The 12958-nt window shown below is 34.9% G+C and overlaps 1 protein-coding gene across 6 annotated transcripts; it reads left to right on the top strand.

Moving 5' to 3' along the window:
• Positions 1-1282: 1282 nt before the first annotated feature.
• LOC114396464 lies at positions 1283-12467 on the top strand. 6 transcript variants are annotated; one of them, XR_003663305.1, is made up of 10 exons: positions 1283-1487; positions 2066-5406; positions 5481-5567; positions 5774-5926; positions 6393-6556; positions 6642-6789; positions 8890-9012; positions 9148-9189; positions 11051-11115; positions 11881-12011. XR_003663305.1 is itself a non-coding variant. In XM_028358446.1 (9 exons), exons 2-9 carry the CDS (start codon positions 2500-2502, stop codon positions 11890-11892), a joined length of 3636 nt encoding a protein of 1211 aa, XP_028214247.1. In that variant the 5' UTR covers positions 1283-1487; positions 2066-2499; the 3' UTR covers positions 11893-12037. The 6 variants fall into 6 exon arrangements, 3 of the variants coding, with proteins under 3 accessions (XP_028214247.1, XP_028214248.1, XP_028214246.1); XR_003663304.1 differs by having other exon boundaries at positions 1284-1487; positions 9102-9189; XR_003663303.1 differs by lacking the exon at positions 11051-11115 and adding an exon at positions 12284-12467 and having other exon boundaries at positions 1285-1487; positions 9102-9189; positions 11881-12187.
• The last annotated feature ends 491 nt before the right edge of the window (positions 12468-12958 follow it).

Below are 12958 nucleotides of genomic sequence, written 5' to 3'. Positions count from 1 at the left end.
TAATATTTAAGAATCAATTTGACGATAACTTTTATTTTTAAGACCAATTTAATATTCAGTGGGAAAGTTTAAGAACCAATTTATCATTAAATTATCTACAATATTAATTTATCATACATTTCACACATTTAAGGATTAAATTTAAATTTTTATTTTTTTATGGATCAATTTGTCAATATCTTTAGAGGTATAAACTTGATTATTTACCTTCTCATATTTACGATAGTATTTCCTAAAATCTGTGAGCAGAATATTTTTGAAAAGTTTCTCTTAATTTAAGAAAAATATTTGTTAACTTAAAAAAGAATATATGAAACTAACTTAAGAAACGATACATTGAACCATACCATCACATAGAACAACTGTCTCAGAGTATAAGAATGATTCCATTGGAGGGAAGCACGTAGACGTAATAGCTATTTTTAATTTTTGAGAGGGACACATCATCACTACTCCAGACGAGAGGCCGTCTCTGACGGGCCTTTTGCTTTTGTAGTTTACGAGGGGCCGAATTAAAAAAGCCACACATTGTTTTATATATAAAATTTTATTTTAATAGAAATAGAAGTAAACAACAAGGCATGCATGATAGTTGTAAATAAATGATAAATAAGATACAGCTTTTATTTTATTTTAATACAAATAAAACACAAGGCAGGCATGATAGTTGTACACAAATAATACATAATACACAATATAATGAAATGAATTTAGTGATTACGTACGGCTAATATTTTTTTTTATTTATAAATAAACACTAATAATATAAAATAGGTTTATACTATCAATTAATATGATTTATATTATAATTAAATAACTGTGTGTGAAATCATTTTATAAATTTCAGCATATAATTTGTTTACTCTTATAAAATTTGAGTGTAGTTTCTATGTATTATGACAGTGTCACTATTTTACATAATTAATTTGAAATAACTTTTCAAGTTATTATTATAAAAATTAATAAAATTATATATATAATTTTTTTTATTAATTACTCATAAATTTTATTTTTTATGGTATACACATTTTATATATAATCTTTATAAAATTCAGAAAATAAAAACTCACACAAGCGACACATAATATACAACAAAATAATAAAACAGAAATGAAAATTCGAGAATAATTTTCTGACAAAAAGTGGAGGGTGGCATGAAATAGTCTTTTGGGGTTGATTTGTTTTCTTTTTTCTGTCTCATTTTATTTTATTTTCCTCTTGCGGTATCTTTTTGAAATATTATATTATTTTCCGATGATTATTTGTCATTCCAGAAAATTGTCAAAACTAAAAAGAATGTGTCCACGTAGGAACATCGGAACAAGAATATGCAACAAACGTAGAGAGAGAGGGTGTGTGTTTTATGTTTTTGTGTTGTGTGAGATCCAAACTTGCTTTCATGGATATGGCCACCGTGTGTTATCGCTGCTTAATTCTCGCCATTTCGCCAATGTTGCTTTCCCAACGCAGAAATTGAACCTTCACGCGTAAGCTACGTTCACCCTTTCCCCCTTTCAATCTTTTCCTCAATTCAATTCAAATCCATGATCCAATTGTTTTTTATTTTTGTTTTTTGTTCCTCTTTCTTCTCTCTGATTCGGTTGTGTTTGCTTCAATTATGGTGCTTGTGGAATATGGGAAAATAAAGTTTCTTGATCATAGGGTAGCTTTTTTTGCATTGTTTTCTATGACTTGATTTTGTTATTAAAAAAATAGGCTTTTTTGTTGGGTGCCCATTTGTTTAATCTGGAAATTATGATTGATACCCATGTCGAATTCTTGTATGAGCAGCTTGGAAATGTTCACTTTTTGTTGCCTTTGGTGTCACCTTTATTAATTTAGATTATTCTTTTTCTTATGTTGAGTCCAGTTTTGAAATATGGAAATTTTTGGATTTTGATTGATAACCCATGTTGAGCCCTTGCACGAGCGACTTGGAAACGTTTACACTTTTTAAATTTGGACAATTTTGTGTTTTGATTGATAGCTTGATTCCTGTCTTCAATTCATGCAATTGACAATGTTGTGTTTGTTGCTTCTGATTCGCTTATGTTGCATTTTGAAGGATTGCTGGTTTGCGGCTCTCCACTTGGTCTGAAATACTCATCAGTTTGTCATAGATACTATTGGCCCTTGTAAATAATTCAAGGTTGGTTGGTTTGTGTGTATGCGGCTAGATAAACTTGGAAGAAGAGGGGATTCTATTTTTTCTTGTGGTGTATGCATTTATTCCATGTTTAATTGCTGGAAGGTGTGTTTCTCTCTTTGGTTGTAAAAGCGTGTACATGAGTTCTTGCTGCTGTTCAGTATCCCCAAATATATATCATCTTGGTTTTGGTTATAGTTGATCTGGTATTTGGTCGTTGAGAATTGAGACTTGGGTGTAAGTAGGAAGGAGAAATCAGACATGAATTTGTTGGTTAATCAGCTTTTTACACTTTTAGCCTTATTACTATATCAGCACTATGAAAAGAACTAGCAGCCTGAGTAGCTGAGAAAATGCCAGAAAATAAGACAGGAAACTTGTTAGGTACCAACACTGGTAAGGATCCTACCATGTTTCCTAAACATGCCCAAGCTCAACCAGAATTATCCAGTGGTGTCTCAAATACTGGACGTCATGTAAATAATAACAATATTGCTATACAGGCAGGAGAAGAATTTTCTACAAATGTTGGTTGTGATGGAATTGCTGCTGGAAGGGTTCCTGTTTCACCTGATATACCTCGACATTGTGAGAATGTGTTTGGGTTGAACAGGGAGAATGGCCATGTGAGATATGAAGATCTTACTAATATTCTGGGGTTGAGGAGAATGGACTCTGAGAGTTCTTCTGATATATCTGACTTTGTCGCTATAAAACAGCCAGCACAGGAGATGGAAAATGGAGCTTCTGCCAACATTTTAAGCAAAATTCAGAAGAGAGATGGTGTGTCAAGGAAGGTTTTTCAAGAACCAGTTGGTGTCCAGTCTAGTCTCGCTTCAGCTGTATCACCCCTTCGCAGATATGAAGCTTCTCAGTCCAATGGATTTTCCGGTTTGGGAATTTTAGATGATTTTCAGTCTGGGAAAATGAAGTTTCTATGCAGCTTCGGTGGAAAAATATTACCAAGACCCAGCGATGGGAAACTCAGATATGTAGGGGGAGACACACACATTATATCTATCCGAAAGGATATTTCATGGGAACAGCTTATGAAGAAGACCTTGGGTATTTGCAATCAACCTCACACAATCAAGTACCAGCTTCCAGGGGAGGATCTTGATGCTCTAATATCTGTTTTCTCTGATGAAGATCTTCAAAATATGAAGGAGGAATACCATGGGCTTGAAAGGCATGAAGGTTCTCAAAAACTTAGAATATTTTTAGTTCCTTTGGGTGAATCTGAAGAGACATCATCGACAGAGGTAAGTGCTGTTCGGCAGAATGATCCTGATTACCAATATGTTGTTGCCGTGAATGGCATGGGAGACCCTACTAGGACAAACATTGGTGGGCAAAGTTTGACAAATGAAGCCAGTTCATTCGGGACAGAACCGAATTTGGCTCCAGTTTTTTCGAAAATTCCAAATGCTTCTTCTCTGTTGGAGATCAGGGATGCTATTAATGCTTTAAATCCAGATGGAATTTTGAATGATTCCCTGAATTTCCAAAGGCCCTTGCCAATTCCTCCCACTCCAATCCAGGTAACAGGTTCTAGCACAGGTTATATACAATTGCTCGGTAACAACTCATGCCAGGGAAGTATTGAGAGCAATGCATCATTTGCTACTGCTCAGCTACATACTGAGTACTCCAATATAAGAACTGCGGATTGCAGATACCCTCAACAAGTGGCTGCTACTTTGTCAAGCGATACCCATCCTTATCAGCATGGAGATGTTGGTTGGCCCAAAAAGCTCAATGGGCATTTGGACTACAGTCCTGGCAATGAATTAGTGACTCCCTTATGTGTTAATCCAAGTGATGGTTACAGTGATGAAATTTTTGGTGGAAGGTCCATGCAAAAGGAAAGAAGAGTCTACTCTGAAAATCCTCTTTCATGCTTGGATGATCTAATCTATCAACAGGGTGAATCTTATGGAATTACAGACTCCCCTCATGGGATGCCCCATGCCTTATCTGATCCACAGTTGAACAAGAGTGGAGCAAGGTCTGGTTACATCTCGCAAGATGGATTTGGTCAATCTTTCTCCATTAACCTTGAAAAGTGTCAATTATCTTCGATGTTACCCCCTAAAGTCTCACAGGTGAACCTTAAGGAGAATCAGCATGAGTCCATTGTCCATCATCCTCAAATGCAAAGTAAGACACCAAAAGTTGAGTCATCTGAGCCACACAAAAGGCAAGATTTGGCATCTTCTCCATACTATGATTCATTGGGAATGAATGATCCTGTTCATATGATGGATAGCATTATAACTGAAAAAAAGAACCTTATTGCTCAAACTGACTTGAGTGGACCCAGCTATGTTGCTGAGGATATTCAGGAAAATTCTGTAAAATTAGAAAGGATGAAGTTAATTGAAGAAAAGAATCCAATTTTTATTGATAACAAGGTTCATGAGGTGAAATCAGCTGTCATTGATATGGGACATGTGCCTGAATTGCATCTTTTGGAGTCCTTCCCTGCTAATAACTTCAATGCTATGATTAATATGCAAAAGAATTGGGAGCTACCTTCTGAGGGTATAGTTCCTGTTTCATCAGGCATGATGGGCCTCTCTCTAAATAATCTAGTGGGAAAGGCCCGATCTGATCTTGACATGAGCCAAAGGACTAGTGATCACAAAAAATGTGCTTTGGCTGAAGGTCTGAATGGTGAACAAGGGATTGATTTTTCATTGACCAGAAATTTTGATTTAAATGCTCCAATTTTAAATTGTGAAGTAGGCTCTTGTGACAAATTTTCTCAAGGAGATCATATGTTCAAGCAGTCCATTCACCCAGATTCTCTTAAAGCCAAACAAATTCATCCTTGTAAGAATCAGAGGGCTGCAGGTTTTCAAGAAAATCCTACTGTAAGCTCTGCAAGTTTGTATCCTTCTGCATTTCGTGATGATCTCAGTCCAAATCTAAACATGCCATTGAATGACCAGGATAATTCAAGCAATATTATGTCTTTTAAAATTGCACCATCTTATCTTGATGACTTTATTATCAGCACTGGTCAAATGGTGAGTCAGATTATCCCCGAATACTCTGCCTCTGGAATGTCAAAAGTTGAAGATAAAATTTCAGAACAATCAAGAAGGTGTAATGATGTAAATCGAGTGGAGCCGTTTGTTGTAGTAGAAGACATGAATGGTGTTGTTTGTCCATATATTTCAGAGGATGTTGGAAGTGTTGTTGTATCCCTATCTCATACAGAAGCTGAGAGCATCGTCCCTGAGTCTGAATCTGAGGTATGAAAAACTGAAATAAGATGTTTTATGATATTTTCTTTATGGCTTCCTGAATATTTTGTTTTTATTTGCAGGATTTTAATGACAATCAAACAGACAAAAATGAATTCCTTTCTGATGCAATGATAGCAGAAATGGAAGCTAGCATTTATGGTTTACAGGTTGATCATCACTGAAATGTTTCAGTTCTGGTTTTTGCTTCAACTTTCAAGATCACATAAATGTGGCTATTAAGAATTGTTGATACCCAAGTCTTAGTTGATTAGATAATTGCCATGAATGAAATAATATAATATACTCTTTCAATGGTTGGTCAACGATTCAATTTAAGGTTAACAGTTTTTTCTTCCTTTTCTATGTAATGCAGATAATAAGGAATGCTGATCTTGAAGACCTTACGGAGTTAGGATCTGGTACTTATGGAACTGTTTATCATGGAAAATGGCGGGGAACAGATGTTGCTATAAAGAGAATTAAGAAGAGCTGCTTTGCAGGGAGGTCTTCTGAGCAAGAACGGTTGGTATGTATTCAGTGCACTTTTCTTCTCAACACCATGTTATGTATTAATAACATACATATTTATATCTCTATCTACTCATAGGTTTAATGTTGCTTCTCATAAATAGAGGGATGAGTGTAGGATTAAATCCAAATGCACTTGCACTCTTTCTTCCACCCTCCTTGCCTCATTCCCTTTCCCTCACCCTTTTATCTCTTTTTGTATCTATCTCCATGTGAATATCATTATGGAATTTAAATTTTATTTATGTCCTAAATTCAAATAAATTAATACGTAAGTTTTTTAGATTTAAACCATAAGGTGAAAAGAGATGCCTTACATACTATTTTGCAGTTTTTCTGAAAAGTTTATATTCATTTAAAAATTGTATACCAGACACCAATTTCAAAAGTTGCTCTGTTGAGTTCTATTGAAAGAAAAAGTCAGCTATGCACTTGAATCTTACAATGTTTCATGGTTTCGGTAGGCAAAAGATTTCTGGAGAGAGGCACAAATCCTCTCAAATCTTCACCATCCCAATGTGGTTGCATTTTATGGAATAGTACCGGATGGGGCTGGTGGAACCCTAGCAACTGTAACAGAGTATATGGTTAATGGTTCCCTTAGGCATGTCCTTGTAAAGAACAACAGGTATTCTAATTTAGTCAATTTTCTTTGACTAATGTTTTGAATAAGTTTTTTATGGATGTACCAAATTTCCAATTCTTTTATGCAGATTACTAGATCGTCGTAAAAAGCTAATAATTGCCATGGATGCAGCTTTTGGTATGGAATATTTGCACTCAAAAAATATTGTCCATTTTGATTTGAAATGTGACAATTTACTTGTCAATCTAAGGGATCCACAACGACCCATATGCAAGGTAAGAATCCGTGATGTCAAGTTTCAGCTTGGTTAATGTTAAGGAATGAGAATAGAGATTTAATGAAATTCATATGTTAAACTACATTGCAAAGATTGAGTTATACAGACAAAAATTATTAATCACAATTTAACAAATATCCAAATTACCATAAATACATGATTTGATCATCCTATACAATGAATCTTGACACCATTTAAATAATTTCCAACACCCCTCTAGCTGGAGCATATAGATCAAATGCACCATGTTTGTCATGTATATAACTTAGCTTAGGACCTATCCAGGACTTAGTGAAAGCATCCAGAAATTGGTCATTTGAATTAATGAACTAAGTGGTGATGTTTTTGGTTTTGGATAAGATTTTTCTCTCTAATGAAACGGAAACTTATCTCAATGTGTTTGGTCTTGTGAAATAGTTTTAGGGCATGTAGATTATTAGCATAAATGGGTGTCCTTTACTTAACCTTCCCAAATTTGAGCTTTTGAAACAATTGTTGAGTCAAATGAGTTTGTGTAAGTAGTTGATGTCATGGTTCAATTTCGATATCTGCCTCAGCAATTGACCTTTCAACATTATTCCTTTCCAGGATATTAATTTAGTTATCCCTAATAAATAGACAATACCCAGAAATGGATCTCCTATTAGCAAGGAACCTACTATTAGCATTCGAGTATCCAACAAAGATATCATACAATCAAGAGAATGAGTAAACCAACTAATTGAAAGAAAATTAAATGAGGAAGCTTGAACATAAATATAAAACATATAGGCAAAAAAAAGGGAGAGAATGGGTAGTATCAAGCCCTTGAGATTGTGTTATGGAACCATTAGCAAAGGTGACCACAAAGGAATAACCAAATGCAGAAATTTTGGAGAATTGAGATTTATTGTCAAATATGTGATCAATGTCATTAGAATCCAAGACCTAGGGGTGATTACTAGGAAAGACAAACATAGGATTTATCAGGATGCACTGCAAAGGCAACGGAACCCAAGCCCTTATGTTCCACAAACCATTTCAAAAGTCAGAATAGGTAGCCAAAGATGGTGTCAAATAATCCAATGACTCAGGGTCTTCTATGGAGTAGCCTCTGCATTATCGACAGTGTGAGGAGGGTGGCAGCAGAAAGCCCATCACTTATCAATGTTGTTGTCCAACTTGTTGCAGTGATTGCACACATCATCATGATCGACAATCTAGGATAAAAGTGCACAGGATCAACAGGTGGAGGCATATCAAACATAGGCTGTTCATTTTGGGGACAGTGGGTGAGTCCAAAATTTGATCTGGGTAGAATATTCCAAAGGTAAACTATAGTCAGCCCACAACATGAAAGTGCTATGCTGCTCAAATTCCTAGGCTGATGTCTCTATAGGGGAAAATATTGTTTGAAATCATAGAGAACCCATCAAATTTCTCTAAATAAGCAAACACGGGGCTTTCAAACTTTTGAGGGGCAATGACACATTGACACTTGTGATGTAGGGGTAACCCATAAAGATATTGAGTGCTATTGGCATGAAGAACCTTGGCCTACTCCCAAATTCAGTCTTAACTTGAGTGTCATGAGCATGAAAAATCTGCTTCAAGATGAGATGAATCTTGGATTTGTCGATGCTACATAGTTGGGTGCCAATCTTAGTCGACCTAGAATGCATGACAAGAAAGACAAAGTCAGCTTAGGTAGTGAGGTAGGTCATATAGTCCTTCTTGGTAATCCACTATTTGATATCTAAAGCTCATGTATCACATTTGTTTCCATCCAACCTGTCAGAGGAGTGGCATTGACATGGATGGTGAAATCACAAGCATGTAATTCAACTCAATTCCAACCCTGTATGATTCTCTTCTGTCACCACTTGCTACATCATGCACAGAATTTTTGGAGTGAATTTTTTTTTCTTTGCACTTATTTGGTTCTTTTTCTTTATTTATGTAAGTACCATGGGAGTAGGCAAAAGCCCAGGGTAGAAAGAAACTAGAACCTGTGCATCAAAGAAAAAATATTAGTCTGATTTAGTGAAGTTTTATCTAATTGTCTTACTTAATATGACATACTTTTTGTTTTGCAACATGGCTGATTATTTTTTCCTAGGTTGGAGATTTTGGATTATCAAGAATTAAACGTAATACCCTTGTATCTGGTGGTGTGCGGGGAACCCTTCCATGGATGGCACCGGAGCTGTTGAATGGGAATAGCAGTCGGGTTTCTGAAAAGGTAACTGGGCATTATTCTTATAAAATTCAGTAATATAGAGGAATCAATGAGTCTTTTGACAGGCATTCAGCTTGTGGAATGACTGACAGGTTGATGTTTTCTCATTTGGCATCTCAATGTGGGAGCTATTAACAGGAGAGGAACCTTATGCAGATATGCATTGTGGTGCCATTATTGGTAAGAATCTGTCAACAATATTATACCTTAACCTTGTGTTTGGACAAGAAATTTCAAAATATTAGGGAATTTGAAATGCCTGGAATTTGAATTGCTTCGATTTTAATTTCCTTTATTTTTCAAATGTTTTGTTTGAATAAATCAATTCAAATTTCTTAAATTTTGAATTTTTTTTGTTTGGATAGGGCAATTCAATTTTCTCAATATGCAAAATTTCATTTTTATATTTTAAATAGACGAAATTTTAATATTAAATTTTATAGAAAATAAACACTTATCTAATTTTAAAATATTTAATTAAAAAATAATTTTAAAATATAAATATTGATAATTTTGAGGGCGAGTCCTGGTGCAGCGGTAAAGCTGTGCCTTGGTGACTTGTTGGTCATGGGTTCGAATCCGGAAACGGCCTCTTTGCATATGCAAGGGTAAGGCTGTGTACAACATCCCTCCCTCATACCTTCGCATAGCGAAGAGCCTCTGGGCAATGAGGTACGCTAGTTTTTTTTTTAAATATTGATAATTTTGACCAGGGTTTTTCAACCAACCATAGTCAGTGATGCTTTTAGGTCAACACCAACCGATACTATTTTGTGTCCGACATCGAGTAGGGTTTATGTTGCCAGCGAATATTTTTCAGCCAACGTTGACTAGAACTATTTTTTTGCTGGTGCCATCCAGGTTTTTCGATAGGTGTCAGTCGGTGATTTTTTTGGCATTTCTAGCCGACATTGGCCGAAAAATATTCCTAATTGATTGTAATTGAATTTCATTGTTTGAATTGAATAATGCAATTTCCACTTAATGTAAAATTTTAGTTTTAAATATGTATTTTACAAATTAAATTTTAACTTTAACATTACTAAAACAAACATTAACCAATATTTAATTATCTAATAATTTAAAAATAATTTTAATTTAATATTAGATAATATTAAACAATTAAAAAACAGTATCATCATTTCAATTTCGTTACTGCAAGAACACACCTCCAAAGCAAACACAGCACACAAGATTTCATGGCCAAACATTGAAAACGAAAACAAAGAGAAGCATAACAAAGATGAGGTAGATGAGAAGAAACAAGAAGAGGTTGGCTTTGTGCTTGTGAACTTTGATGAACCGTCGATCTCCACCGCTGCCGTGTTCAACAACTGGATTACGACGGCAGCACTGGTGTTTGTCTGCTGATAAAGGATTTTGTCAAACATAAAGACGGTTCTCCGTCGCCATTGGAGAAAGAGGCGCTGCTGTGGAAGGGATTGTACTGTGATTGAAATTTGCAAAAACACTACACGAGAGAGAAAGCAAGCTTAGAACCACCATGAGAGAAAGCAGAGTGAAGCTTGTGAGAGTCGTGAGTGGAGCGTCAAGTTAGAGTTGTGAGATTAGGGAGGCATGAGTCGCAAGAGCCTGAGAGCGAGAGTCCGTGGGGGAGAGGAAATTCAAATTCTTAGTTTTTAAAGAGAATTTGAAATTCTCCTATTTGAACTAATTAAAATTCCTTATACAAATACCAGAATTTTAATTGCTCCTTAAACTTTTTATCCAAACAGCTTATTTTACGGGTGAGTATTTTAAATTCTTCAAAAAAATGAATTACCCCATTTAATTCCCCCATCCAATTGCAGGGTAAAGGAAAGTTACATTCTTTTATCAAACAAAAGAAATTTTGAGGAAGGAGTGGAGTATCATAGAGAAAATTGAAATGTTATTATTGTAGGATGTTGCATTATTTTCTGTTCTATTTGGTCTTACTATGATTGATATATGTAAGGGATGCTAATGTGATACTTTTTAGTTTTTAGCATAAGATTGTGCATGTGCTCAAGTAACAAAATATGGTTGAAATGTTTTATAGGATTAACCTGAAGCAGTGTAGTTGTGAATCTTTCTTTGTTGACTACCTCATTTATTGATCTCCTGGTATGTCTAATGCCGGACCAGATGGTATTTATGTTAATGATTAAGTGCCTCCACTTTTTGTTGGCTGTTTGCTTTGGCCAACTTGCATTTCATTAATTTTTTACTTAGTTTAGTATACTGGTAGTATTAGAATGCAGAGATTGAATCCAAATATCCAATTATAAAAATAAAAAAAAAACTTACAAAACTGGCCAGGTGTATTGGAGGATATGTAGGGCATAAAATAAATTTTTTTTTTAATTTTCAACCATTGCTGGTATTTTCCAAAATTCCAACTCAAATGATGGCTGAAACTGTTAGCTAGAAATCCCCGTTAGAAACTCTTCTGACTTCTATGTTGTTCATTGTTCTGCAAATATACTTAGCAAGTAGCTGTTTGAAATTGACCAGACAAGGCCATTGAGTATGAACACACTATTATTACCACTATTAAGGACTTACCTTGATGAAGGGGATTAAAAAATATATCAAATTCTCGACTAGCTGGACATATAAGTATCCATGACAATTTAAGTGTTCTTAAATTTATGTTATAGAAGTTGGGAATGTGTTATTCATATATCTTCTATAATTTAAAAAGACTAGCACGCACTACTCTACCTATTGCACTTGTTAATTGCTCCTATTGTATACCAATCTTTGCCAAAGATATGGTTTCTTGTTGCATGTCTTCCTAATCTACTAGTTAATGCCACCGGAAGAATATTGATTGCTTTCTGACTTCCATTACTGACTTGCCTCCCTTTTTGTGACATGTTCATGTAGGGGGTATTGTAAAGAACACTCTTAGACCTCCTGTGCCTGAACGGTGTGATTCTGAATGGAGGAAGCTTATGGAAGAGTGTTGGTCACCTGACCCTGAAAGCCGGCCATCCTTCACAGAGATAACTAGCAGGTTAAGATCTATGTCTATGGCCCTTCAAGCAAAAGGGAGTCATCAGGCATATCAGTTAAGACCTGCTGGAGCTTCCTGAAACAGCCACATTTTATGCATGTTTGATGGTGCAGGATTTTCATTGTACAGTAGTGTCTTTAAAGAAGCAGTCAAGATTGGAATTAACATGCTTTCAGGGTTACGACAACACTTACCTATTTGTTTCTTGTGATTTCTTTTAGCTATGATATCTTCATTTGTTTATTCTTTTTTTTTTTTTTTTGTAAAATCCAGGGTTGAGATCATGGTCTAGTAGGATTGCTCAGATCTATAAAATTTTGTACTTGGGGCATGGTAGAACATTTTGCCAGAAGATATATAAAAAAATAGGAAAGAAAAGGTGTCTTTAGTGTATGTATACAAACACTAGTGCGTGTAATATTTGTTTTGATTGATGTGAGTATCCTCTTTCCTTTTATTTTTTTGAAGATTATAATGTAAACCCTATGGTAGGGACCGAGAAATATGTGTTGAGTAGGGAAACTAACTCCAAGATCAAAGACCTTGTCCTCTCAATATACAACAAAACAGTAATGTATAATAGGAATTAGGAAATAAAACTGAAATGGAATAGTAACAAAGGGGCTATCTACAACCATCCCTTCTCAATTTCCTCCCAAAATATGCCTGCCTCTACTACCAGCCAAAACTAAAAATCATTCATTTATTTACAGAGACAAGCTATTTTTAACTTTATTAAAATTTATGTAAAAAAGATTAGGAATATGTTTGGAAGTTGAGCTTTTTGGAGGGAAGAAAAGGAAAAAATTTTATGTTTAATAAATATTCTTTAGTTGATATGATATTCAAGTAAAGAGATCGAATGATAGATTGGTATATATTTTTTTAAAATATTATATATAACTATGTTTATTTTTATAGAAATGATACAATTTCATTAATTTAAAA

This window comes from Glycine soja, chromosome 18 (genome assembly GCF_004193775.1).
Source record: "Glycine soja cultivar W05 chromosome 18, ASM419377v2, whole genome shotgun sequence".
Taxonomy (NCBI): domain Eukaryota; kingdom Viridiplantae; phylum Streptophyta; class Magnoliopsida; order Fabales; family Fabaceae; genus Glycine; species Glycine soja.
Note: the sequence above shows the minus strand (reverse complement) of the source record. Positions and strands in the feature narration are given on the sequence as shown.

Excerpts from the sequence above, each read along its gene's own strand:
- LOC114396464 (XM_028358445.1), top strand. The coding sequence starts at position 2,500 with ATGCCAGAAAATAAGACAGGAAACTTGTTAGGTACCAACACTGGTAAG. Across the intron at positions 6,557-6,641 it reads GTCCTTGTAAAGAACAACAG|ATTACTAGATCGTCGTAAAA; the intron begins GTATTCTAATTT and ends TCTTTTATGCAG. Across the intron at positions 6,790-8,889 it reads CACAACGACCCATATGCAAG|GTTGGAGATTTTGGATTATC; the intron begins GTAAGAATCCGT and ends ATTTTTTCCTAG.